The sequence below is a fragment of the Trachymyrmex septentrionalis genome, unplaced genomic scaffold, assembly GCF_001594115.1.
Source record: "Trachymyrmex septentrionalis isolate Tsep2-gDNA-1 unplaced genomic scaffold, Tsep1.0 scaffold32, whole genome shotgun sequence".
NCBI classification, from domain to species: domain Eukaryota; kingdom Metazoa; phylum Arthropoda; class Insecta; order Hymenoptera; family Formicidae; genus Trachymyrmex; species Trachymyrmex septentrionalis.
Window position 1 is genome coordinate 2,938,685 of NW_017305485.1, and position 26,754 is coordinate 2,965,438.

The window sequence follows — 26,754 nt, forward strand, 5'->3', positions numbered from 1 at the left end:
TACTGGTTGCACATCACTGGTTTACAAGGTCTAAAATATTTCCGTTGAATTGTTCGTTCGAATGTTCGGTCTAAGCTTCAGTAAGTCAATTTGAAATACTCCGGATGTATTTTGAGATTTAGAGCCGCGGATGCCACGCAGCTCAGCCAGCTGACGAGTTTATTTTTGCTGCAATTATAAAATTATGTCACGATGAATAACGAAAATTATTTCAAAGGGTGTAAAGTTCCTTTAACGTAGCTCTCATTTCTTCTCTTAATTTTCCTACTGTTCCTCACCTCTTTGACATGGTCTGCAACAACCCTTGGGACAGACACGGATGTAATTGCAAGAATGGCGTGCCGACGATAGGGTGAATCGCTTGCGATAATTCCGTGTAATTTAATTTGTAACCATGGACCGTTTGAGCTTCATTTACGCTCACTGGGTTAATCCCGGGGAAATCTAAAAAAAAGAAGGGCAAAATGCTGAAAAAAAAAGAATATGCATGTCTCACGACAATTGCCTCTTCCCGCAATGATGAATATGCAAAAGGTGATCAGTGTTAATTAATCTAAACGACATGACGCATTTCCGCTCCACCGAAACGCGTTACCGGGATTAATTAATACCGTCGACATATCTGCGCGAATATTGAAATAGTCGGACACGTTTGCGTTTATAATCAATAAAACGATGCATGCGAGGCAGGGTAGCACCAATGCACAGTATCCGACAACCGCAAATTTTAAGCTGTGCATATTCCCATAAACAAAATTTCGAGAAAGTACCCCATGCCGCGTCCTTTCAGAAAATCTTTAACTTAACTTTTGTGATATAAGCTTTCTTTTCTACGAATCCCTTTCTACGAAGGCGCAGATAATGGATTTTTTTCAAATATTTTACAAGTCAGCTGTCGTTTGAGATTACCTGATTTCCAGCCATTGAAGAAGAGAACTGGGACGCTATAGCTGATAGACCACAGAATGTGATGCTCGATAATAAAAGGCGTTTCACTTGTGGAAACAGCCTCGTGCGGATCTTGTCGAAATCTCACGTGAAACTCCTGGGTATCGTTATCGTCGTCGGTCAAGCAGTCCTTTCTTGCGGTCGCGTCACTTGGAACGAAGTACTTGGCTCTTCTAACTAGATAAGCTTGTCCAGGAATATCCTAAATATACGTATCATGGATAAGAACATGGATGAAAATTATAATGTCAAATGTCATTTCAAGGAACATACAAAAGTTAACTCAAAAAATCAAAATTAATTTATTTTGATTATTAATATTAATAAATAGTCAAACTCTTTGATATCAACATTTTAGCTTTTGAAAAAATAAAATTATTCTTGATGTATTCTTTGGGAAATAGAACAAAATCATGATAATATCAAAATGGCGTACAAATGGCTCCGAAATAATTATTAAAAATTACTTTTCTAATAAAAAATGTTATTTTGACATTATCGTAATCTATTGTTTTGTTTACATAGAAAAAAACGGTTCTACTGAAGCAGAAGAATTTAGTTAGATCTAAAAATAATTTTATTGAAAATGTCAAAACTTTTTGCAGAATCGTTTATTTATGCATTTTGCACGTTTATGCGTTTTGTAGGACTATTTTAATAGTCCAACAAAATTATTTTCAGATCTACATATTTTTTTGTCTTAAATATAATAAGCGATGATGCTGTAGATATACTGTAGATAGCAATAGATATTTTTAAATAATCATTAATAAGTTTAACTTCTCCTAAAAGAATTCGCAAACGATACCTCATTTTAAGCACTTAGGTCTTACAAAATTGTACAACTTAAAAATTGCAAAATTTTAAAATACTACTCAACTTGTGAAATTTTTACAAAGTTTTGTATTTCGTATGTTTATACAATAAACAATGGATGAATAGACTGCATAATTGTGAAATCCATTAATAATGTTAATCGAATGATTCAATTTGCATACTTTATGCGTCCGTTCGATCTGCACGTAATTCGCGCGAATAAATGACTCGATGATACATGATGTACCTTGTCCCCATGAAGATCCCATCCGTCCGATATCTTGTCTGAAATAACAAGAAACCTTTCTGCATTCTCGAGGAATTCCTCCCATGTAATCGTGCCTAGGCCATCCATTGGTACGAGTCTAAACATCGAGAAATTTATTTTGACAGACGTACTTAGAAAGGTACATAAATGCTCGACAGCAATAAAGGACCGCGATTATTGCATTAAACATTTTCGCACGTTTAGTTTGCGAGTTTCGAGACGGGTGCCTCATGATTAATGTTCTACAGTTCTCATCAGTTAACGTTGCCTCGCGCAATTTATTTCGAGTTCCGTCGCTTGAACGAACAACGAAAGAGAAAGAGAGAGAGAAATATGGAAAGAGAAAGAGAGAAAGCCATGACAGAATTATAGATTTCGTCTAATTTTGCATAGCAACATACGAGTCGCAACGTCGATCGTATGATAAAATTGAAAAAGGGGGAAGCGGTTCACCCGAGAGAACAGCGTGCCTCCTCTCGTTCCCCCTCCCCTGCCCGATATGCTGCTACCTTCTCGCCAAACTCTCTATCGCGTCAATTGTCGACTATTTCGCGTCGGACACGTCCGCCGACGTTCGGGCGTAATCGGGTCTTTGCATCGCGCTTTTCTTCCCCGCGTCCTCCTACACCGTTCCAGGGATTGTCGACGCACGCACGCCGATAGTACTTGCTGGTGTGTGCACACCGGCGTATTATGACTCTGTGTGTGTGTGTGTGTGTGTGTATGCATCGGCCGGCGACCAATCGGACGAGGAGTTGCAACCAGTGGCGTACCACGAACGGGCGCGAGAGCGAGAGTTGTGCGCCCTTTTTCCACCCCCTCCGCCTACCATCCTGCCACGCGAGTCCTTTTTAGGACAGCTTCGTCCTTTATTCGACTACGTGCTGTCGGTGTGTCATCGCGCGGGATAGAATTTCTCGCTTGTTTTACGCCTGCGCCCTTTATCGCAAATTCGAAGTATCGACCTATCCCAATATCGTGCATAGCGCGTTTTTTTTAACAACAACGATATTCCATACGACAAGCTGCGACAAAGCGGCGATATGTCGCTCGTTGGCGCTTCGACGACGACGACGACGATGACGATGACGACGATGATTCGCAAAGAATCCGCTTATATGGGAAGTATCCCGGCGCGCGGAAAACGCGCGCTCCGCCAATCCGCTCGGCAGCTCTCCAGTCTCCGCTCGACGAGATAGTACGCTTTATTTACCTCGCACGCCGATATGTATTACCGTTGTCAATAACATGGCCAAGACAACGCAAGGCCGGCAGGAGATAAAATATTGTAATTTACTAATTTGTTAAAATCATGGTAAAAATATTGTAATTATATTCCTTCGCGCAAAAAATAAGATAATAAACTGTCACATGGGCTAACAATACCTATATCACAAGCAAACGAAGGAATCCTATCTAATGTCAGAAAGAACGATTAATTTTTACAAATTTGACAAGTGCAGCTATTTCATATATTAATCTATTTGTAACGATTTTAAGCGAATTTGACATATATAATTTTTTTGCAGCGTAATATTTTCGAAAATTCAAATTCAATGCAAGATCCGACTGGGCCTTTTTAGTATTAGGATTCTTAATTCGTTCCGTGTCGACTTTCATAGAGATGAATGCTACGTGTTAGAAAACTTTCTCTGCAGAACAATGTAAGAAAAACAGGTAGCGTCAGAATTCAGGCAAAATGTACCCTTGAAGACAAAATAAAGTTTTATCAATTGAATTTTTCAACCGCAGCAAAAAGTAATGATTCGTTTTTCCGTTGGATTTAAAATTTAATAACACAAATCTAAATGGAAGTTAGTATAAACTCATAATGGAATTAATTGTATTCTCTGCGTATATGACATATTTTCGATGAATATTTCCGCGAAAATATGATAGCAACAAGCACGATTACGTCGAGAAGATTATGCATAAAGGAAAGAAACGGTTATTAAAGCAATCTTGAATAATCAATTTTTTCAAATTACGACCTATATGTGAAACATTTTTTTGCTGCGTTCAGCAGAAAAAGCAGTTTTGCAAGCTAGCATATGTATCTAAAAAATGTAAGATTTTGATGCATTTCAATATTTATTTAAAATTAAAATGAAAGTACCGCAGTTTGATTTCCTTTTAGACTAGAAAAATATAATTAAAAAGAATTATTATATTATATAAAAGTTATGCTTTGCAACTGTGACAAAATTCTTTAATATTTAATCTTTAAACTCTTCGGAAATCTCTTCTAGAATCTCACTCTAAAGAATGATAATTGAGTTTTGAAAAAGAGTAAGATTCACTTCAAAATTTTTGAAAGATATATAATACATTTAATCCAAATGAGGAACTACAGACAGGAGCCAGTCATAAAGAATCTTGCGACAGTTATAAAACTGCTTTTTCTGCTAAACGCAGCCACTTGTTCGTATCGACGATACATGTTTGTTTCTACCAAGTTTAATTTTAATCCGGTTCTACTAACTCTTCATCTTTTTCCAGTTCTTCGAATTAAAAAAAGATAAAGAGTAAATTGAACTAAGATTAAAGTTAATCTATACATTGGTAGAAAACGGACAACAGAGAAAATCATCAAGCAAACCACGGGAACGTAGAAGGCTTCGTTCGCCCCTCCGTTTTTCGAGCCACTCGTAACGGCACTGGCATAACAAGCGACGGCGATGCGCGCGCACAGTTCCCGGCCGGTGCGAGGGACGAGGACAGCGCATCGATACTGCGAGAGATCGAGCGATAGGACGGGAGGGAGAGACCGGTGTGAAGGGAGCGGCGAGCGGCGAGCGAGACAGAGCGTAACGAAATAGGCACGGAGCGAGAGAGAGAGGCGACGGGTATACTCCACCGACTCATCTGCGTGTAGTCGTGCAGCGCGTGCGAAATCCACGAGTCACATTTCCGAACTTGCTCGTGTTTACACGACAGTAAGTTTAATCCGCTCCCACTCTCCTCGCTCCGTCCCTCATTTCCCGGCTTCGTTCCATCTCTCGCATCGCCGTCGCGTCCCTTCTAGCGGGCTTGCTAGCGAATTGTGCGGACTTTCGGGGCGTGCGTGTGCGTTAGTCGTGCGTGCGCGTATACTTGGTGTGTATGTAGAAGTGTGTGGTAGAAGTTTACGTGTGCGTATACATGTGCGCGCGCGCAAGGGGCACGTATGCGTTATGTACATCGTACGGCCGCAGTGATACACCGTTCCCGTGTTGCGAGACGCTTTCAGGTTGAGAGCGCGCGCGACAAAGCGAGATTCGCCGAAGGACAAGAGTCGCGTCCGACGGCGACAACAACAACAACAACGACAACGAGCAGGTTGTTCGTCTTCGAGACAAGCAACGAGTACCGAGTACGAGGCGACCGACAGTCACAGTGGCTAGCGAGCGAACGTACGGAGTGAAGTGAGTTGACGACGACGACGACGACGACAACAACGTTGGTAACGATCGCGATCCAAGACAATAGGACGGCGTCGTGTTCGAGCGATAACGCGAATTAGTGAAGGCAAGATACCGGAAAGACTGTGAGGTTGCAGGAAGGAAGTCGTAGAAGAAACGATGAGGACTTGGACGGCGGTGGCGACAGCGACAGTGCTGGCGACGACGACGAGGCGCCCCCAGCGACGCACCTGAATCAACCGCTGACGATTACGACAACGACGACGACGTCGTGATGCGTCGCACCGTGTCGCTCCAGTATCGCGCAGCAGCAGGCACCTCGCTCCAGTTGTGACGCGACGTGTTCGTGACGTGACGCGACGAAAGCGGGACGGAGAAGACCTTCTTGTCGGCGCGCGAGCGAGCGAGCAAGACAGGGAGGTGGTGAGGAAGAGAGGGAGAAAAAGATAGAGAGAGAGAGTGAGACGGAAACACCTCCCCGCGAGACTCCTTTCTGTGCTGCAGCGAGCGGGAAAGAGACGGACGTAAATTAAAAGAGTGTGCGTGTATGTGCGCGCGTGTGTGTTTGTGTGTGAGATCTGTGTATATGTTCTGTGTATGTGCACCTTTTCCTCGGGATCGCGTTTCATTTGACACGACGTCGCACGTCGACGACGTAAGCACGCTGAGCGATTACCGTTCGCCGTCGGGTGAAGCGAGACAGACGCCGCACACGTATACAACGACGGGGAATCGCGCGTAGCGCGCCCGCGAGACTCGACTCGAGAGAGTCTCCGATATTTCCCGTATACTTTTGAACTCCACTTCAGCCGTCCAGCGGCTATACGAAGGAACGGCGACGCACTTGTGTTTACGCTAGAAGCATTGACCGGCCACCACGGCGACCATGTACGCGAAGGGAAAAGGGTCGGCGGTGCCCTCGGACTCTCAGGCGAGGGAAAAGTACGTATCGTATCGTATCAGCGAGAATTGAAGGAGAGTGAGAGAGAGTGAGAGAGAGAGAGAGAGAGAGAGAGAGAGCGCGAAAGAGAAAAAAAGAGAGAAATAAAGATGATTGGCGTTCCGTTGTGAAAATTCCGACCGGCCATTGATCGCTCGGTATAACTCCATTTTTCTCGGGCATCCTCTTGCCTCCCGCCCCCCTCCCCTTCTAACCTCTCCCGCCACCCCTCTGCGTACCCGGAGACCCCGCTCGCTCTTCCCCTTCCACGCTCCCTCCACCACCCTCTTCGCCGTCTCGCCGGTTCTTTTTGCTCGGAGCGTGTGCATCGCGCGTACATTGCGACCGGAGAACCCGGTTCGTCGGGTTAATCCAGTTTACCTACCGATGGCCGATGAGCCCATTCGTTTGTTCTTCTCTCTTCTCTCGATTCCCTCTTTTGTATGTTTCTCTCGTTCGCGAACTATATTCTACGTACGCGATGATGCTCCCTTGCTTGTTTCCCCTTTCCTCTCTCATATCCGCCCTCCCTCCCCTCCCTCTCCTCCCCCCTCCCCCCCCTCGCGCGAGATCGATTCGAGACTTGATGTGCGAAAGGCTCGATCGCTGACACGCGCCATCGCGAGGAGAAAACTCGCGAGGTGAAAATTCCCGAGGATTCCAGCAATTTCCCCAGCAAATGGGCTGGCGTTGTTCATCATTGGCCATTCTCGACGTCAAAATGACGTCTTTTATGTTAAAATGACACTGGTGGATTTACCGAGTGAAGGGATCATGAAGGGATTATGTCTCCTCCTTTTGGAGTTCCCTCTTTTAAAAATATTTATAGCATGTTGTACATTTTTTAAATATTTCTAAAATTAATCACAATTTTGATATTTCAAAAATATTTTTTAATTTGAAAAACTCCTACGTATAAATAATACGGATTTCATTATATTATTCTTCCTCTTTGTATTAATTTATTGTTTTTATTTATTTTTAAATAAAATGTTTTATGAAGTACTCATTTAAATGATAATTTTTCGATGCAATAATTTAAATAATAATTCAATATTCTATTTTTTTAATACTTGACCTTAAAAAATTTTGTTTGCAACGAGCCAATGGCCCTTTCTTGACAAATTTCTGAATGCCAATGCAAAATGACAAATGTCAGTTTGTTTGCCGGGACACTTCGCAAATCTCTGAATCCCGCCTTCGAGTAAATCATTTCAATACTCAATTCGAAAACGGGTTGATCCAATTCACGTTCACTCATGGAATCATTGGCTGCCTTTAGCAAAAAAAAGCTTTACAACTATAAAATTCTTTAATCTTCAGTACACACAATGTTTTTCCGGTCCTTTATCACACATGATCGATCTTTCATATCCTGAATGAATTATCACTTTAACAGATATACAAAAATTGCTAAGATGATTCTTACATATACTTCAATATCTTTAGGAAGTATCTGGAAGGTTGTGTATTTAAAAAAATGGTATATAAATGTTATATAATTAATTACTCGATGCTCCCAGTTTTTTCGAAGAAAAGAAATGTAAAGCAAATGAGAAGGGTTAATATGATTTATTTTACCCTTATTATAATTATTCACTGAACTTAACTGTATAAATTATTCGTATTAAAGAATTTTATAAAAGTTGGATAACTGTTTCTTCTGCTGAACGCAGTCTCACTCTTATTGTTCATCAAAGACTTTTCATTTGACCCAGATTGATTTGATAAGTCGTTCTGTCTTTGTTATTTGTGGGATATCGAAATTCTGTTTTTTATTTTCTAATTAACTTGTGATTTATATTTAGCTCTACTTAATCTGATGATAATGTAAAAATTGTGTTTCTCTAGCTATGCTCAATCACTAAATTGAAGGTTTTGTAATGATAATTCAAAAGTTATTTGTTACAAAATCATCAGATTAAGTTCATCCATAAGTTACATTGAGCGAGAGATGAAAGGATGTTTGTATCACTAAATGAAAAGCATCCAAAGTTAAAAACAAGGAGAAATTATACTCATGAGCGTTGTGAGCATGAATTGGAGCAGCCCTGGATCTCAATGGTGCGAAACGAACGCCAACGGACGGATGAATATGAGCGATATCAAATTCAGTAGGAAATGAAATCAAGTTGAATTATGCTCGTTTGTATCAATGTTGATTAACTTTAATCTCGGTTCAACTTATACTTATCTTCTCTTAGAATTGGAAAAAATTGAAGAGTAAGTTGAACCGATATTAATCTATATTAGTGGAAGGAGATATTAGAAAGTTAGATTACAATTAATTAGATTGGTTACATTACAATTATAATTACTAGCCGGCGAGTGATCTTGAACGATGTCACTTCTTCAATTTGAAATTGTTCCGACTAATCGCGCGAAGTTGTCGATGTATCGATCTTTTTGTCTATGGCGTTAGGCGATATCTCGAGTTGCCGCATTCGAGTTTTTAAACTCGGGCTTCGTTTCTCGCGCTTTCGTTTCCCTCTATCGTCTTCCTTCTCTAAATATCGCAAGTACAATATACGCTGGGAAAGCGAAACTTGAGTGAACAAACTTAACGTTTTAGCTACGGAATGAGGTCGGGAGCAGTCGTTAACTGGAATTAGCCGGTCATAAACCGCCGATGCGACTGATTGCCGTAACAGTCGTAATTAACTCGCAACTCGCGATACCTTGGTCCCTTCCAGATCGCAGTTCTGATTGCGATGCGAATTGAGAATTGTAATCCAATCGATCGACCGGTCTGCGGTCTCGAACTCGAGGAACTTCTCATGTAGGCACAGACTTCCGTAGGACGTCCTGAAAACATCCAGAGGATGTCCCACGTCTTAAAGCCCGTGTAAAATGTTTGTCTTGGCGCTTTCCATTTAGGTAAATTTTCACCGAATGTAGATTAATTAACTTTAATCTCGGTTCGACTTACTCTTCATTTTTCTCTAATTCTTAAAACTAGAAAAAACTGAAGAGCCAGTTGAACCAAGATTAAAATGAAATTACATTGATAGAGAAATGGGCATTAGTGACACAAGTCGGCACAAATGTCGTTTTATCTCTCTTAGCATCTCGCATTGAAGATTTGGAATTAGAGATTAGAATTCAAAACCAGTCGGATTAAAATTAAAATTATCTGACTCTGACCAAATTTTAATCTCCAATTCGGAATTCTTAATCTCAAAACGTAGTGTGATAGTCTTAAGGATGTTTTCCGATTTTGTAATTCTTAACATATAATAATTATTATTGTTATGTATTATTAACATACAATAATTATTAATTCTCAACACATAATATTTATTATTTTTGTCGTTTCGCAGGTATTATACAGTGGAAGGAACTTTTTTTTTTTTTATAAAAAAAGACAGACTGCGTAATGACAATGTAATGATATCGAATTATCGTTAAGTTACAGAATCGAGTACAGGAGTGAGCTCCGTTTCACGTATGATGCACACACTGAAAAAGAATAATGTTATCAACTGCGTTATTTTAATATATTTTAATATTTTATTAATTTGAAAATATTTTTGTTTGAATCAATAACATCATTAATGAAACAAATACATTATGCTCTTGTTTTGATAAAATTTTATTTGTTTTATTGAATAAATAAATTGTTTTCAATTAAAATAATTCACTTTACATCATTTTTTTCAATTCATGTTATTCATCGAATATTAAACAAGGATAAAATAATACGTCGTACGCATTATTCATGAAACGGAACGCACCGCAGGACCTGAAAAATTCTTGATAAATATCGCGTACACAATATACAAAAATACTATACGTTATGTATATTATAGATTTCTCTAGTTTTTCGTATGAAGTACACTTTTCCAGAATTAGACCCCTGGACAGTCCCTCGGGAATTAAAGTTAGCTGTATGCTCCGGACGTTCGGAAATCGGAAAATTGAGGATGGGAAAAACGAAATCGAGGATGGAAAAAAAAACGAAATCGACCCGGCCAGGGAAGATTGTCTAGCCCGCGCGTAACCCGCTTTCTCGCGAGAGGCGATTGATCCGCGCGCGCTGTCAGTCACCGTGGAACCGCGTACACGCTCCGCTCCGATTCGCGGATCGGCGGTTTCCGATTCCCGCGCCATGTTTGTATCGCCCGGCTCTTCCCTCGGCGCGCTGGCTCGCTCGACGATGCACCCAGCCGCGCGTTTACTGCCTTGCGCGGGGAAAGTCGGCGTTAACTTCACGTTTAACGAACGGACCCGTGCTATTGTCGAGGCGGTTTCGAGTTAAGTACGGGCTTTCTAAAAAAAAAAGAAGAGAAAGACGAATGACGGATACCGATCCCTCTTCGTTTGCGTAATCTGCCTGCCTTTTTTACATTTCTCGCCTCTCGCTGTCTCAAAGTTAGTTCTCGCTTGAAATTATCTACTTAATTTTATTAATAGCTGATGGTTAATCATGTTTTCAGATTGGCGCTTTACGTGTACGAGTACTTGTTACATGTAGGAGCACAAAAAGCAGCACAAACGTTTCTGTCAGAGGTAGAATGATTTTTTTTATCTATGTAAACCTTTTACGTCTGTATTATTGCAAACTATTGTTTTACTACAATACGATTTACTCTGCTTGTTTAGATTCGATGGGAGAAAAATATTACGCTGGGAGAACCACCTGGGTTTTTGCACTCTTGGTGGTGGTAAGTATATACTATGTTACATCAAAGAAATTGTCGCAGGGATGTTTCAGTGCAAAATAATCGTTATAACATTCTTTTACAGTGTCTTTTGGGATCTGTATTGCGCAGCGCCCGAGAGAAGAGACTCTTGTGAACACAGCAGTGAGGCCAAAGCTTTTCATGACTATGTAATTATATTAATAACTGTAATACTCTTTTGTAATTCGCATAAAATTATCGATTGTTTGATATTGAACCAACATTTAATATTAAACATAAATGCGTTTGCATTTGCTTTGCATATTATTTATAACACATGTTCTGTTATCAGGGATTCGTGAATAGTGCTTACAACGTCAATGGAATTGCACATGTAAGTTGAAAAATTTATGTCAAATATGTTAGTACATATATATATCATTAAGCATATATATTTAAACTTTACATTTTAACGCTTGTTTATATTGATAATTATAAAGAAGATTATTAATATTAGAAATTGAAATGAAATTGAAATATTTACAGAATGCTGGGCCAGCTCCTTCCCCAATTGGTCAAATGCCACCAAACGACGGAATGCCTGGTGGTCCCATGCCTCCTGCTTTCTTCCCAGTGAGTTTTCATAACATAAAAATGTCTTAATATCATTCGTTTTTATCTTTACTTACAGAATACATAAAGTGAAAAAACTATTATTTCATTAAGTCGGTTGTCACATAATTACAGTTTGATTAATATTTGTAAAATCTATTTTGATAATTTTTATTAAAATAAAAGATTTATTCTATTCAAATTATTACTTGTGTAGTGATAGCATTTTTTCTGAAATAGTTTCAAATAGATTTTACATAAAAATTATTAGATATTTTGAAAAAAAAAAAGATATTAACGTTTTGAAAATTTAAAATGATTTTAAATATGAATCTAAAGCGTATATTTTTATACACTAGATATGTGTATGTGTGTATTACACACATATAGTCGTGTATCTGTTATCATTGTTATGCATAGTCCTTTATTAAAAATTTACACTTGATTCAAAGCATAATACAATTAAGCTAGTTTTAAAATAAAGATTGTAACGTAACCAAATCTAATAAGAAAATATAATTTTAATTTAATTAATAAATCAAGAAGAAATATATAGAAAACATCTAAGTAAATAAATGAAGAACTTGCCAATATTTAATTTAGGTTATTGTTTAGAAAACAATTATCGATATAGATAATTTTAAATAATTTTTAAATAAGCTACATGTGTAAATAAGTGACAGAACCGATTTTTGTACAATTTGTTTTTCTTTCTTTTGGTCGAGTTCGAAAAATGATAATTATTTAACTAAATATATTTATACATCCCTGTTACCGATAAATATACACACATTAGTTGTAGTCGTGATTAACTTGTTTTGAAACAAGTGTATATTCAAAAGACGTTCTTATGTCATGCTTGTCTCTATACTGTTTATATGTACTTACTTTCTCTCTGCTCTCTATCTAATACTTGTATGTGCGTTCTTGTACCATTTTCACTGTTTCATCTTCTTGGCGCATAAAGCAAATCTAGAAACTCTATGAAGAACAGGATTATATAGATGTTAGAATACATTTAGAGCACAATATTGTGGTACAGTAAGCATATCATGAAGAGTATATTACTTTGCGCTGGCCATGTCGCAGTAACACAAAAATATTGCAGGTAGAGACATTACTGTTTCATTCGTGCTATACAAACATTTGTTTGCAGGATATATAAATTAACATTTTAAAATTAATATTTTCTTAGATTACATAGCCAGCCAAAGTTATACTCTTTAGAATGTATGGGACAACTAACATGGAAGCCTGCTTAGAAATGTAGTTTAGTTTTTTTTACAAATGGTCCACGATATTATTTGTATTATTTGACAAACGTTGATTTCATAGATATTACAATAATTATTTGTTATATGATTAATTATATAAAAAAATTTAAAAAATTTATAATTTTTTAAAATACGTGATATATGTAAATATGTATATAATTCTATAAATTTATGGTTTAATATATAATCATATATAATTATACATTTGTTAAAGATTATAATTACACGCAAAAGATATAAATTTGTTATCTTTTCTTATCAATATTTGAAATTTATTCTTTATTTATTTGTATAATGATATAAATATGATCTTATATCATTGATCTTAATGATAATATTTGTGACAACCATTTATTATAAATAAAAAAATATAAATAATATAAAATGTATATGCAAAGAAGAAAATTAAGAAAGGTTATGCATCTATTGCTTGTCAAAGTAGTCGTCCCCTACTAGATTAGAGAAAAATAATATGCTACACAATATGTGAGTGATACAAATTGTTTCTAGATCTCTACATACATAGGTATCCTGTAATGCTTAGGAGTCATCATATATTCTTTCCAACGAAATCGTTTTACGTTCTAATAACGTTGTACATTTTATAATTGATTGGCATCTTTTCATATTCTCTTGTATGTCTTGTTTCACAGTATAAAATCGTTTCATATACAGGTTGTAATTATGAAAAGAGGGTGCACAACGACAGACACTGAAACGTCATTAGAACGATTTTTCCTAATTACAACTTTCTGTCGGATAACTTAAGATGCTGAGATCGATCATAGTATTAACACAATCATCCCCAAAGCCTTCTAGTCTAGCTGTTGCCTGGATCGCAGTGTTGCTACATGTCTGTCGTTTGCGTTGCTTGTTGCAGAACAACTCGACAATGCGACCATCTCCGCCCACACACCCCTCATCACAGCCATCCCCCCAGCACCCCCAGCCACCCCCGCCCCCACACTCGCAGATGATGTCCACCCAGGTAAGCCTCATTCAACACATACACTCTCACTCATGAAGAATCACTTATTCCGCTGTGTCATCGCACCATATCATGGTATAACCGAAATTCATAATTGTCGCCACAATTGCTATAATTGTTTCCTTCATAATGTCCTTCGTGGTTTTGTCTTTATACAGAAACATAGATTTATTAAAAGAGTTCTACGATAGTTTAGAATATTATGTTCATAGTATATTATAAATAAATCTCGTCTATAATTTGGGCTTAGGAATGTTGTGTAATGATAACCAACTAATGTGCTGCGATGAACTCGAAATGCATATTTTATGGCCTATCATCTCACGGATTGCTTATTGTGGCTGCCTGATATTTATACTATATCTAGTCAATTCTGTGTATAGTAATCATGATTGACACTTTATGGATACTTAATTTACACCTTCCAATTACGAACTCAATATATTTTGTTATATGATCAATTTGATGAATGTTTATTTTCTGTTACAGTTTATGGGCCCTAGATATCCAGCAGGACCACGACCTGGAGTACGTATGCCACAAATGGGAAATGACTTTAATGGAGTAAGTACGAGAATTTAATTTATATATTATGATTTAAATAAATAAATAAATAAAATAATATTTACATATATAGTATAATGTCTAATTTACGTCTATTCATAATTTTTAAATATATTTAAATCTATTGTATTGTAGATATAAATTATAAATAACAGTATTACAGATATTATAAATAATAGAGTTATAAATTTGTTATTTTTTTTACAGCCACCAGGACAACCAATGATGCCAAATAGTATGGATCCTACCAGGCAAGGTAAGAGATCATTTTTATGCCAGTGTTTCATTACTTTTTTCTGGCATTGACGAGAGTTGCGAGAGAAGAATGGCATAGACGCATGCGTACCAAAAACCACACAGCAATAAACGAATAAGTAATATTTTAAATTGGATTGGATTGCTGTGATGTGGAGTGGATTGGTTTTTGAATTGTCTAGTTACAAGCAGTGGTGTAGTTTGCGTTCGATTGTTACTGTTAGATATTCAGTCTTGTGTATTTTAGTATGTAAATGTATTTAAATGGGTCTTTTTACCAAATATTTTATTTGATATGCTTATATATATATTTTTTTTTAATTTTTTATGTAAGTAATTCATGTAGTTACATATGTATTTTTTAGAATATTCTATCATCTCATAAATTTGATTCGAAAAAATGCAGTTTATATCCTATTTTTAAAGTATTACGAATTAATGAATATAAAAATTCAAATATAAAAATATTATGAATTTTTACGCAATAGATAAAATGGCTTGACTCTCAATCGTTTATATGATTTAATTAAACACATATCTGTCAACATAATTATTCCAGGTTTGTTCAAGAGTAACTTTTAAATAATTTTTTAATAAGTTGGGTAATTATTAAATTCAAAAATAATTTTATCTGCTATACCACTGCAAAATAACTAGGCTTTACTACCATGAACCTGACCTTACCTACCTGCCGTACTAATGTGTGCTCTTGTGTTCCTCAGGCGAAGCTGGAGAATTTGTAGGGTGGCAAGGTAGGAAGCAACCCAAATCACACTCACATGACTTAGTCAAGCCTAACTTTTATTTTTTTCTCCTCCTTGCCTTCGATTTTTTTTTATTTTCATTTTCATAAAGATAATTGCACCGGCTTTGCTCTTTTGCAAGATGATTTGCTCATCCGAATTAGCATCCAGCATGACAATCGCAATTGAGTACATAGACGTGTATATTTGGTTTTGTGTATAACAAGTAATTTTTTAATATAGTTTATATCAACACATTATACAATAATTTTGTAATACTTTGTGCGCATTTAAAAAAGATCGTTACTAATGTATGTGTGCAAAATATTATATTGGAAATATTTATACATATATACACTGGGTGAGTTTTTTAATCAGAAACTGCAAAATATTTGAAAAATAAGCATTGTACGATAAAATGTTTTAAATAAATCCTCAATATTTTTAAGAGAGCAATTCTATCCCGCAAAAGTTAGCCGCCTCCCCTCCCCCTTGAGGGTGGGGCTGGAGATAACTTTGAAATCTTAAACGGGAATTCCTACTTTTTATTGCAGATTCGGATTCTACGTCCAAAAACACGTCAATTTTGTCTAAACTTTTTTTTTCGATTCCTAATAGATGGCTTAATCCTGGGTAAAGCTAAGAACGGATAAAAAATTATCGTAGGCATCTACGATAATTCAAAAAACATATTTTCGACAAAAGTTGTTTTCTTCAACATAGCATCATTGTGCAATAAAACATGAAGATTTCCCTTGAAGAAGATTAAGATTAATCAATTTTCGTCAAATGCAGCGCCATCAAGAATCGGAAAAAAAAGGGTTTAGACAAAATTGACGTGTCTTTGAACGTAGAATTCGAATCTGCAATAGAAAGTAGGGGAAGGTTTTCATTTAAGATTTCGAAGTTACCCCAATCTCAGGAAGGAATGAGAGGCGATTAACTTTTGCGGGATAGAATTGCTCCCTCAAAAATATTGAGGGTTTATTTGGAATATTTTTTCGTACAATGCTTATTTTTCCAGATATTTTGTAGTCTCTGGTTAAAAAAACTCATCCAATATATCTAAATTAATTGTATATGTAAATGTATCTTTTTTGCGGAATTTTTTGGACATTTTTAAATTAACAAAACATATTAAAATCTGTTATTATAACAAGCTTACATTTAATAATAATTAAAATTTATTGCGCATTATGAAATCATGCTACTTGCAAATAGAAAAGATAGGCTTATCATGTTTGTGTTTAGTAAATATATTTTTAGATTATCATGTTACGTTACATATTTACGAAATAATATTTAATTATTGATTTGTAGGTGTTACACTATTACATAAAATCCATAAAACAAAAAATCGCTTTTATTTGAAATTAAAATTTAAGAATTTTTTAAAGAATTTTTAATAATTAACAGCTAACGAAATTATTTTGTTTTTTTATATTTGAATGTATAATTGTTCGCAATTTAATACCATGCTATTTCTATCTTTAGCATGAGCTTTTCACTATGTTAATTTGTGTGGTGACAGTTGCTTGAACGGCATGTCATCCACCGGCTTTACCTTGAGCTCGACTTTGGCAAAGCATGACTCAATTTGACTTTCACTTTAAGTCCGCACTTAATGTTATATCGCACATGAAGCCCATTCTCACATACAAGTTACTTTATCTTAAAGTTCACAAATCCACAATTTTTATCGTTTAGTCCACAAAAATCGTAATTAGCAGTTAGCATTAACATAGAACTAGAACAAACGTTAACAATCCCTTATTTAACGATTGAATTTACCAAACTCTACTTTCTATCATAGGTCCACCAGGAATGAACCCAATGAATCCAAGAATGAATCCTCCCCGAGGACCAGGGATGGGACCGATGGGTCCTGGAAGTTATGGTCCAGGTATGAGAGGTCCACCACCCAACAGTACTTTGGGTCCAGGTGGACCAGGAGGTCCTGGAATGCCACCGATGAGTATGGCTGCTCCAGGTGGTAGACAACAGTGGCAACCCAACACATCTACGGTATAGATATATACATATCAATTTTTATTTCTCGATACATTTCTAATATTTAATACTATTTTAACGAATACATATTTAACATCTCTTTGTAACGTAGCCAATGAATTATTCGTCGTCATCGCCGGGTAACTATGGAGGGCCGCCTGGATCAACGGGTCCGCCTGGACCCGGTACACCCATTATGCCTAGCCCACAGGATAGCAGCAATAGTGGAGGAGAAAATATGTATACCATTATGAAACCTGTACCTGGAGGAAATATGCCGGGTGTAAGTGGCTAAATAATAACAGCTATTTATTATATTTTAAATTTATTAATAAGCTGTATCTGGGCTGTAAGTTTTTTTTATAAATCCCAGACAAACAATTAATATCTAGAACATTTATATATATATATATATATATATATTACATGTAAGTAATGCTATAATATATTTTAGGATTTTCCAATGAGCGGCGGGCCTGAAGGCGGTCCAATGGGACCTATGGGTCCTAATACAATGGGTCCGGTTCTAAACGGTGACGGTCTCGATGGGATGAAGAACAGTCCAGCGAATGGTGGTCCTGGAACACCACGGGAAGATAGCGGCAGCGGAATGGGTGATTATAATCTGGGTGGATTCGGAGCTCCTGGAGAGAATGTAAGTATGCACAGGTTGTTTGATAACTTTTTCTAATGGTCACACACTCGACGTGTTGTTGTGGATTTGTATGTCATTGTTTGATCTGACTAATCACCTCTTTTATTCATTCTCTTTATACTGTATATTAATCTTCAAAACTTTATTTTAAATTATTATCTATTTATTTATCATTTTTGTGGCATACGAATCCATGTTACAACTTATTGCCCTTCTAATCATCTCAATTAACAGCCACAAGCGCTTCTATCAGTACGGCGGATATTCACATATTTTGCTAAAATAATATGGGTTCAGTCTCGTTCAAGGGATTTATCCTCAGCCTCGCTCCAACAGGCTTGTTAATGCTTTCTTACAAGAGTATCATTTGTCCCTATAAATTTCTCGGAAGGTATTCTGTTTAATCACGCGTTACATGGTATTTTGGTAAATTTAATCAGCGTCATTTGGTCGCATCTAATATTTGTCATAACCGTATTCGCTGAAATTGCGTCTAACTACTATCACACTAACAATAACGTCTAACGATGCAGTTATAAAGTAGGCAGAAAGATGACGAGACTTAATATAATATAATTGATTTTTAATAATTTATTTTTTATTTAACAATCTATTATTTATATTGATTTTATGAAAAATAATTTATACATAATTTATATAAGTGTTTCAAGTTCTTTCTGCGTGCTTTATGATAAGGTGAAATACCAAATTACTTTCGTGCGACAAAGTAATCGAACTTTTGATTCAATCGCGTTTACGATTTTACATGCTAATCTTATATGTTGTTATATGAGATTATCAGTAGGATATGACAAGGAACAGTCACGACGCTTTCGTCTTCGATTTTGCTGAAACTTTGGCGATTTGTCCGATAATTGAAAATGGCCGACAAGATTTTTTTATTTAAAAAAATTTGTACTTATAAGACCGGAATCAAGTCGGTCTCTCTCTCTCTCTCTCTATGTTTAAAATAATATTTATAAATTTATTTAAACATTGTTTTCTTTTAGAACAAAATTATTATATGTAGCAAAAAATGTATATATGTATATTATTTATGCGTAATTTTCATTTTCGATTTAACGCTCCACCTTACAAATTTCTTTTCAAACTTGTTTTGTATTTATTGCACGCACGTGTGATTTCATCTTTCAAACGGAAGTTTTTATGAGCATGGAAGTTTTAATGAAACAAGAAATGTGTTTTTAATCTTCAGTTATGCATAATCCGCAAAGTTTTGTCATAATCTAGAAGTGTGACGGCGTCGCGGACGTTCTTTGCGAGTCTTGCGAAAAGAGTTATCAGTAATCACGTACGTGCACCTTCTCTGTATTCTCGACAGTTTTTTTAAAAAATCAAGTCGCCTTGGAGCCAGCCCCGAGTTCGTAGATGCCGTAGACTTCGCACATGGTGTGCCGGTTATATACATGTAATGTGGAAAAGCATCGCAGTTTCGCTGCGTATTCACGTGTTCCATGGTGCGTTCCGGCTAGTTTCGCTATAGTCCGGCACATGTAGTGGTTCAAGCTCGTAGCAAGCCAGAGCGAAAAAAAAAGTTAATGATATTCGTGTTAAACGCAGCGTGCGGTCGTTATCGATTGCTCCTGCTCGATTAGGATTAGCACTTAAGCGCTCATTAATTGAACTACTATCACTAAATGGCGCAGATACTTGAGCAACGATTATTCTTACACGTGCGCTTTGCCGTGTCTAGGAATACGATATGTATATGCTTTGTTTAAATACTCAAAAGGTTGCAAGACTAGATATTTTATAATTCTTTTTTTTACTATGATTACACCAGGGATTGAAAACGGTAAAAAAAGCTGATTATTTATCGGTATTTATTTGTATTTCATACATTTAATTAAAATATGTAATAAAAATATATAATGTTATATATATATATATTATATAATGTTATACAATAACCGAAATAAAAATGAATTAATATAAATAATATTGTTACACATAGCTTTTTGATACTACAATATATGATATTATTAGTATTAAATTATTTAAAACACTGATAAGTATTAAATTGATACTTTTACTTGATTCTCTTGTATTCTTTTCTTTTATAATTTATAACGAAAAGCTTTTTCAGTTGTATATCACGTTTGACGTAGAATAATATAATTCAAGATATTTATGATATTGCGATTTTATAAAAATAAATACATACACATATGCATGATATACCGAAATAATTGTTAGTAAAATTGTTTCCATCTTCAATCCCTGGATTATGCCTATATTTTACTACGGAAGCTAGTTAATATTTACTTAAGAGATTTGTCAGATTATTTTTTATTATTTATATTTATTTGACAATTATATATAGGTCGTAAGTAAAGGTGCCTGAAAAATTACGTGAAGATTGTTACATAAGACACAAAACACGTTCATATACACATTTATACACATACACGATAGAATATACGTATATAACTATCCGCTACTGTGATTACTGATCGCATAATTATTAATCGATTTTTACGTTCTTGTTTTCTTTTTTAATCTCGTTTGAAACGCACCACTCTGAGTTGTACTTGATACTGAGTTGATGTTTGGCCCGTTTTTTACTGCATTATAAAGTTAAACGGTGTAAACTGTAAAACGGCAGGTGAGGGTTCCTCCGAGAAGGTGTAGCTCGCGCGGTCTTTTTACACTTACGTGAATCTAGCAGTTTCAACTTTCGCACATCTTGCAATAACGATCACGATATGATCAGACTCTGTAATAAAGTGAACACAGTCTAGGATTACGCGGACCGAATCCCTCCAATTATTTGCTCACAGTCTGTTTCCAATATTAGGAACAGGCATTCTGTCTTTCTTGCATCCGTCATTAGCTTTGCAAATGGAAATTAATGTATCGTACATACATTTCTATAACGGGATACATACGGATTACTGTTTCTTGCTCGCGAAGCAACGTTGATACAAACGCGTAGAAATGATTAACGAATTAATAATAACTTTTTACAAGGTAAGCTTGCACCGTACTGTAAAATCTCTAATGGCCAATTTTTCCCAATCGGGATATCTAAATTTTTGGGATAATTATATATAAAGTCGCATCGTGTTTCTAATCGTTTTCTAAAACTTGATCCACAATGTGCTTTTTGCTACTTTTTAAGTTTTGTCCTTTGTTTGCCTCTTATCCTGTTTTTTGTTTTCTGTCCGAGTTAAAAGTTGATTAAATTTGAAACTCGTCTAAGTAAAAAATTGATGAACTTCGGAAAAAACAAGAAACATGATTGTCAATAAAATGATTACAAAGAGGTGAAAAATAAAAAACAGGGAGCCAAGAATACACATTATAGATCAAGCTTCATGCAGTCCGTGAATATCGCTCGCGCGGTAATAAATGTATTAAATTAATTAGAATCGTTCCTATTTAAATTCGTGCAGAATCAGCGCGTTCAATCAATCAATTGAAACGCGCGTTTCATGACTCTCTAACACTTAGTTTTGCCGTCGTTTCTCGTGCGAAGTATGTAAAGCTCGTCACTTGCTCAATTTTTAGCATCTGTAGAACGAAAGGTGGAATCTCTTTTGAAAGCAGAATTTTAAATCTACGTACTTTTAATCGTGCGACTCGAGCAACGATGATTTCATGTAAATTAATTGATCGTAGCTTTCACCTTTGACACTGGTAGCCGATTGACATTGTACAACGGTAAAAGCGGATCTCTCAGCGAACGGCAGTTCGACAACTCGAGATTACGCGATATTGCGAAGCGAATGGTTTACTGCAGGTAGCTTAAACGAAGTACTTGAGAGAGAAAGAGGTATATAAGAAAAATATATATTATATATATATACATATGTGTATATAATATATATATATATATAATGTATGTATATATATAATATATATGTATATGTATATATATATATGCAAACGTTAATATTTTTGTATGAATATAAGATACGTAGACATGCGAGTACTGAACCTTAGAGAGCGAATATAGATAGAGAAACGGAAGATAAAATGCGAGGGTGAGAAGCGAGAGATTTCCCGGAATCCATCCGTCCGCATTGATTATAGGTCAGTACTGGACTATACTGTGCTGCTATTAGTTATGTTTAAATTAACTTATGCCGAGACATCGATGAAATTTTATGTATAAAAAAAAAAATACACGGAGAGAATGGGTGAGAGGGAGAGAGAGAGAGAGAAAGAGGAGTGAATGTGCGTATGCGCAAGTGCATGCTCTGGGATCAAACGGCAAGACGCTGCAAGTTTTTTTTTTATTTCCTCGTTGTGAAAGCTCGTTTTTTTTATTTTTTTTTTATTTTATTTATTTTTTTTTTTACAAAAGCCTACCTTGCTACGAATGTTCTTGGGGGTTCTTTAACGCTTCTTATTTGGGATCGTGGATTAACAGATGGATCATTCAGAAAACAGAGTATTTTGCTTCACACCATTTATATATTGTCAAAAATTTGTATACTTATACACATTTTGCGACAGATGGTAAATGACATGATGAACGCGAGAATAAAATACATGAAATAATTATGAATTAATTATTTGCTAAAGTTGCGATCGCGCGGATGACATAGTGACAGGTTCATCTTGTAATTAAAGCTTGTCAATTTACCTGATCGGAATTGTTTGCCGCCTGTCACAAGAGATATTACAGGATAGCCTCGCAGAACGTACTGCTTGCCGATATCCCGAAGTTCTTGCCGTCTTGCCGTTAAGCCCATAAACGTCAAACGGAGAAAAGTACACGCGCGCTTGTGGAGTCGCATAATCTTTTCTTTTTAATGCGAGGACGTACAACACGAGTCAATGAGTGAAGGAAAAGCTCGGCAAAGCGGCGCATTAAGGGTACGAAGCTTGAAACGCGATTCGCACGACGAATCGCAATTGTCGATATTGCTGATCTCCACGATAGTCGTTTCCTCGAGCGGAAACAACGCCGACTTATTTCGCTTGACGTTGTTCCTAGTTCATCGATAACAGTAACAATAGAGACTCGTGAAACGGACGGGCGCAGTTTGGTACCCTTAATGCCAATTTATTTGATATACTCCTCGTTGTAAGCCGAACGTATCGCTGAATGATAACATAATTAATATATGCCTATAAGCCAGGCGAGATCGAGACAATAAATGTAATCCTGTTACACTGAGATTATTGCGTTTTTCTTTTTTATTTACGATTCAATCCGAGGGGTGCTGGCTATCATCGTATTTATATATAACTATCCGTCTCCGTGTATTTGCACTTGTGCTAATCACACAACACACATCACTTGTGTTTCACTCGTCGCTTTGTTCGTACCATCCGTCCGATTAGCCCGATCAGTATCTACTTTTTAAATGAAAAACTCGCTGACTTTAAGCCAACTCTTGGATCGTTGATACTTGGACACTGATCTCCGCTAAGTCGGACGTTGCACCACTATCGCTGGCGGCTGTGGAACACATTGTCATGATCGATGTTGCACTCTCGTTGAACGTGTTCTCTCGTATTCACTACGTATGAAATACGTAAAACCGGACTAGAGCAGAACAGATAGCTGTATATAGTACTAGCCTGTACTGACCTGTAGCACATGGATGCGTCAGCGCAAAGCGAATCGATGGATTGCGAGACACGAAAAAATAAGCGGAGACGAAAATTCCGAAGGGGCGGAAGAGTCTTCCGCTAAAAAAAAAAAAAAAAAAAAAAAAGGGGAAAAAAAACATAAGTGTGTGAAGGACGACACGTCGAGTTTCTCTAGAGTATCTTTTTTTTCACTGTACTACCTGTCGTTTATAATCGGTGAGGTGTGCGTGCGTGGGGGGGCAGGCGACGATAATGAATTTTTCGTTATATTTATTATTATTTTTATTATTATTATTATTATTATTATCATCATCACTCCATCATTAATATTGTTATCGTTATTATTCTTATTGCTGTATTATGTTCAGCTCGACACGGGCTTCACTATCTTACGTAACGTCCATGTGTTGTGGGTCAGAGCACCCTTAAGCAAACAGTACCTCAAGCTCCAACTTTTCTTCCGGTTCCCGACAACGAGACCGACACCTCCTCAGTGTCCCTGTCCCACGGAGTTTTTCGTTTCACGAGCCCGGCCCCTTCACGACGCACCGCCATCACGTTGCGCTTTTAAAAGCGTTTTATTCACCGGCCAGCGTTTTCGCACACGGGGGTGAAGACGGATTTTATTTCGCGGGACTCCTCGGTGTTCTCGTCCACCGTCGTCGCTCCTGCGAGCCGCGATGATATATACGTTCTCTCGCGCCCTTCGTTATCTGGGAAGAAATTACTGGGCAGATTCCTGGTATACGCGTTCCCTTACGCGCGGCAACGAGAGAGAAATACTTGACTGGACATTTACCGCTCGGGCTACGAAAAAAAAAAACTGGAAACCCTTAACCGAAATTCCGACGCGCGATTACCCGAGAGTCCCGCGAATCACGCTGGTGAAAGACGCTGCGCACGGAAAAACTTGGGCAAGGTTGATGGGCTTGCCTGATCGTTTACGTGTAACCGGCCTGGTGTTGGTTGATTCGCAGGATCAGACCGAGTCGGCAGCCATCCTGAAGATCAAGGAGAGCATGCAGGAGGAGGCGAAGAGGTTTGAGAAGGACTCAGACCATCCCGATTATTTCATACAATAACTCTTCACGAGTCGTTGGACCCCGAGACCAAATTAACAATATAAGAGATAAACGCAATCGATTTCCTTTCTTCCTTTAGTCCGAGAAGGAATTATTTCCATCTTCTCCACCCTCCCTCTCCCCCTCCTGTCACCGTCTTTTCTCCTCGTCCCTTCGCCGTGGAAACCACTCTCCTGCCTCGTACGTTTCCTATTCGTCCCTTTCTCGGATGAAACCTTTGCTGCACCTCACCACGTATAAGATCTTCCTCTCCTCTCTTCTTTCCGAGCCGTCGAACGGCGTAGATCGATCTCCGTGAGGAAGGGCGCAAGAAGGGTCTCTTGCGCGCATTGGTGATCCATCCTTTTTGTCGCGCGCTGCTACAAGGAGGACCACGATGGGTCAGGACGGGAGAGACCTTCGAGACAGAGACAGAGAGAAAGAGAACATCGATTTCGCGCGACTCTCACGCGTCGACCGACGTTCTCGCACAGCGATGTTGTACAGTATCGAACATTGATAGTGTTGTTACCCTCGAGGTGGATACGTCATTCTGAGCGAACGAATAACGCGGTCGAGCTTACTTCAAATTTCCCGCAACGTGCGGAAATTTCCAGTCGAAGCCAAACGCTTATCGGATACTCGAGTAACGATTATTCTCTTTTTTATCTGCATTCCCTGTATACGAAGTAAATATTTCTTGAACTTCAGCTGGTTAAAACTCGCATTTATCATACGTTCGTTACTCGTTCGCTTAGCATACGTTTAATCTTAGGATACAACCGCGAACGTTGTTCCAGTATCTTATTTAGTACATGACGAAGAGAGAGAGAGAGAGAGAGAGAGAGAGAGAGAGAGAGAGAGAGAGAAAGAGAAAGAGTGCGTGTGTGTGATAGTATTATATTAGTGTAAACGTTAAACTCCTGAAATTTTTACGATCACGATCGTTTCCAAGATAAGTCCGCGAAATTTTCTGAATGATCTCGATCGCAGTTTATTCGTTCTGTACAACAATCTCTATTGAGATCTTTGTTATACAGCCAAGTTCGTACAATCGAGGATTGGTCGTCCAAGTTAATTACGATTAACTCTTCGTCTGTAGCTTTATTCGATTATGATTTGGGAAGAGCCGGACAACCTGATCATAGCCAGTAAAACTGAAAAATATGTTAATTGTCGTTGATTGAAACCTAGTTCGAGGGTTCGAATCAGATAATTGATCCGTCATAGAGCCCAAGGACAAGGTCAATTACGTGGACTACGAGGAGGATTAATTGGCTGAAAAAGAAAAAGAAAAAGAAAGAGAAACGAAAAACATTTCGTTATGTAGCCATGGATACGTAAAGTCGCCAGTAATATCGCAGTAAGACGTTTATAAGCACAAGGATGAAAGTTGCGTCGCCCGAACGTGGAAGATCTTTGGTATTCCGTCACGATCGAGGACCAAATTTACTTCTACTGTACGATAAATATGCGATTATATCATCATGAACCAAAGCAAGCTTATGATGGAAAGGAGGAATGCTTAATTTACATGTGGCCGGTTACAAAGTATTTTGCTAGGACTTGTACTCTTCCACGATTATATCCTGTGATGATCATTTACGATCAGTTTCATATCGCACGGTTTAGTATGTAACTTTGCGTTTATAAAATGAACTTGAGTATTCGAAGTTCGAATACTCACGAAATTCTCTTTCTCTATTGAAAAAAGATTAACTATAATTAATTATGATATGTAAGATATGTATTTCAATTTCAATTTAGCACATTTAATCTTTATTTTCACCGATCGTAAAAGATGGTGATAATGTATAGATATGATAATGTATAGATATCATAATGTTTTCATAATTATGTTGAATAGATATTTTTTATTTTTGACCGGAAATGGCGCTCCTCTTATTTAGTTGATTTATATTTATATTACGGTTTGTTTCTAACTTATTATTATTAAATATTATATTATAATTATTTTATAATTATTAAGTGCATTATGATATTCTTCTACAAGTAGTGCAATTTGATT

The 26,754-nt window shown here is 37.1% G+C and overlaps 2 protein-coding genes across 5 annotated transcripts; one reads left to right on the forward strand and one right to left on the reverse strand.

Annotated features, from left to right (window-relative positions):
* Positions 1–5,620, reverse strand: LOC108750027 (ubiquitin-like-conjugating enzyme ATG10). Of its 2 annotated transcripts, XM_018489204.1 has the most exons (5): positions 5,549–5,620; positions 2,012–2,129; positions 910–1,150; positions 279–444; positions 1–168 (listed from the first exon to the last, which is right to left on the reverse strand). In XM_018489204.1, exons 2-5 carry the CDS (start codon positions 2,117–2,119, stop codon positions 78–80), a joined length of 606 nt encoding a protein of 201 aa, XP_018344706.1. In that variant the 5' UTR covers positions 2,120–2,129; positions 5,549–5,620; the 3' UTR covers positions 1–77. The 2 variants fall into 2 exon arrangements, with proteins under 2 accessions (XP_018344706.1, XP_018344705.1); XM_018489203.1 differs by lacking the exon at positions 5,549–5,620 and having other exon boundaries at positions 2,012–2,137.
* LOC108750026 (single-stranded DNA-binding protein 3) lies at positions 4,617–26,414 on the forward strand. 3 transcript variants are annotated; one of them, XM_018489200.1, is made up of 14 exons: positions 6,320–6,375; positions 10,810–10,882; positions 10,976–11,037; positions 11,120–11,204; positions 11,348–11,389; positions 11,542–11,628; positions 13,762–13,869; positions 14,359–14,433; positions 14,641–14,689; positions 15,411–15,440; positions 17,245–17,456; positions 17,554–17,724; positions 17,896–18,096; positions 24,642–26,414. In XM_018489200.1, exons 1-14 carry the CDS (start codon positions 6,320–6,322, stop codon positions 24,744–24,746), a joined length of 1,356 nt encoding a protein of 451 aa, XP_018344702.1. In that variant the 3' UTR covers positions 24,747–26,414. The 3 variants fall into 3 exon arrangements, with proteins under 3 accessions (XP_018344703.1, XP_018344702.1, XP_018344704.1); XM_018489201.1 differs by lacking the exon at positions 15,411–15,440 and having other exon boundaries at positions 4,617–6,375; positions 24,642–24,746; XM_018489202.1 differs by lacking the exon at positions 13,762–13,869 and having other exon boundaries at positions 24,642–24,746.
* The last annotated feature ends 340 nt before the right edge of the window (positions 26,415–26,754 follow it).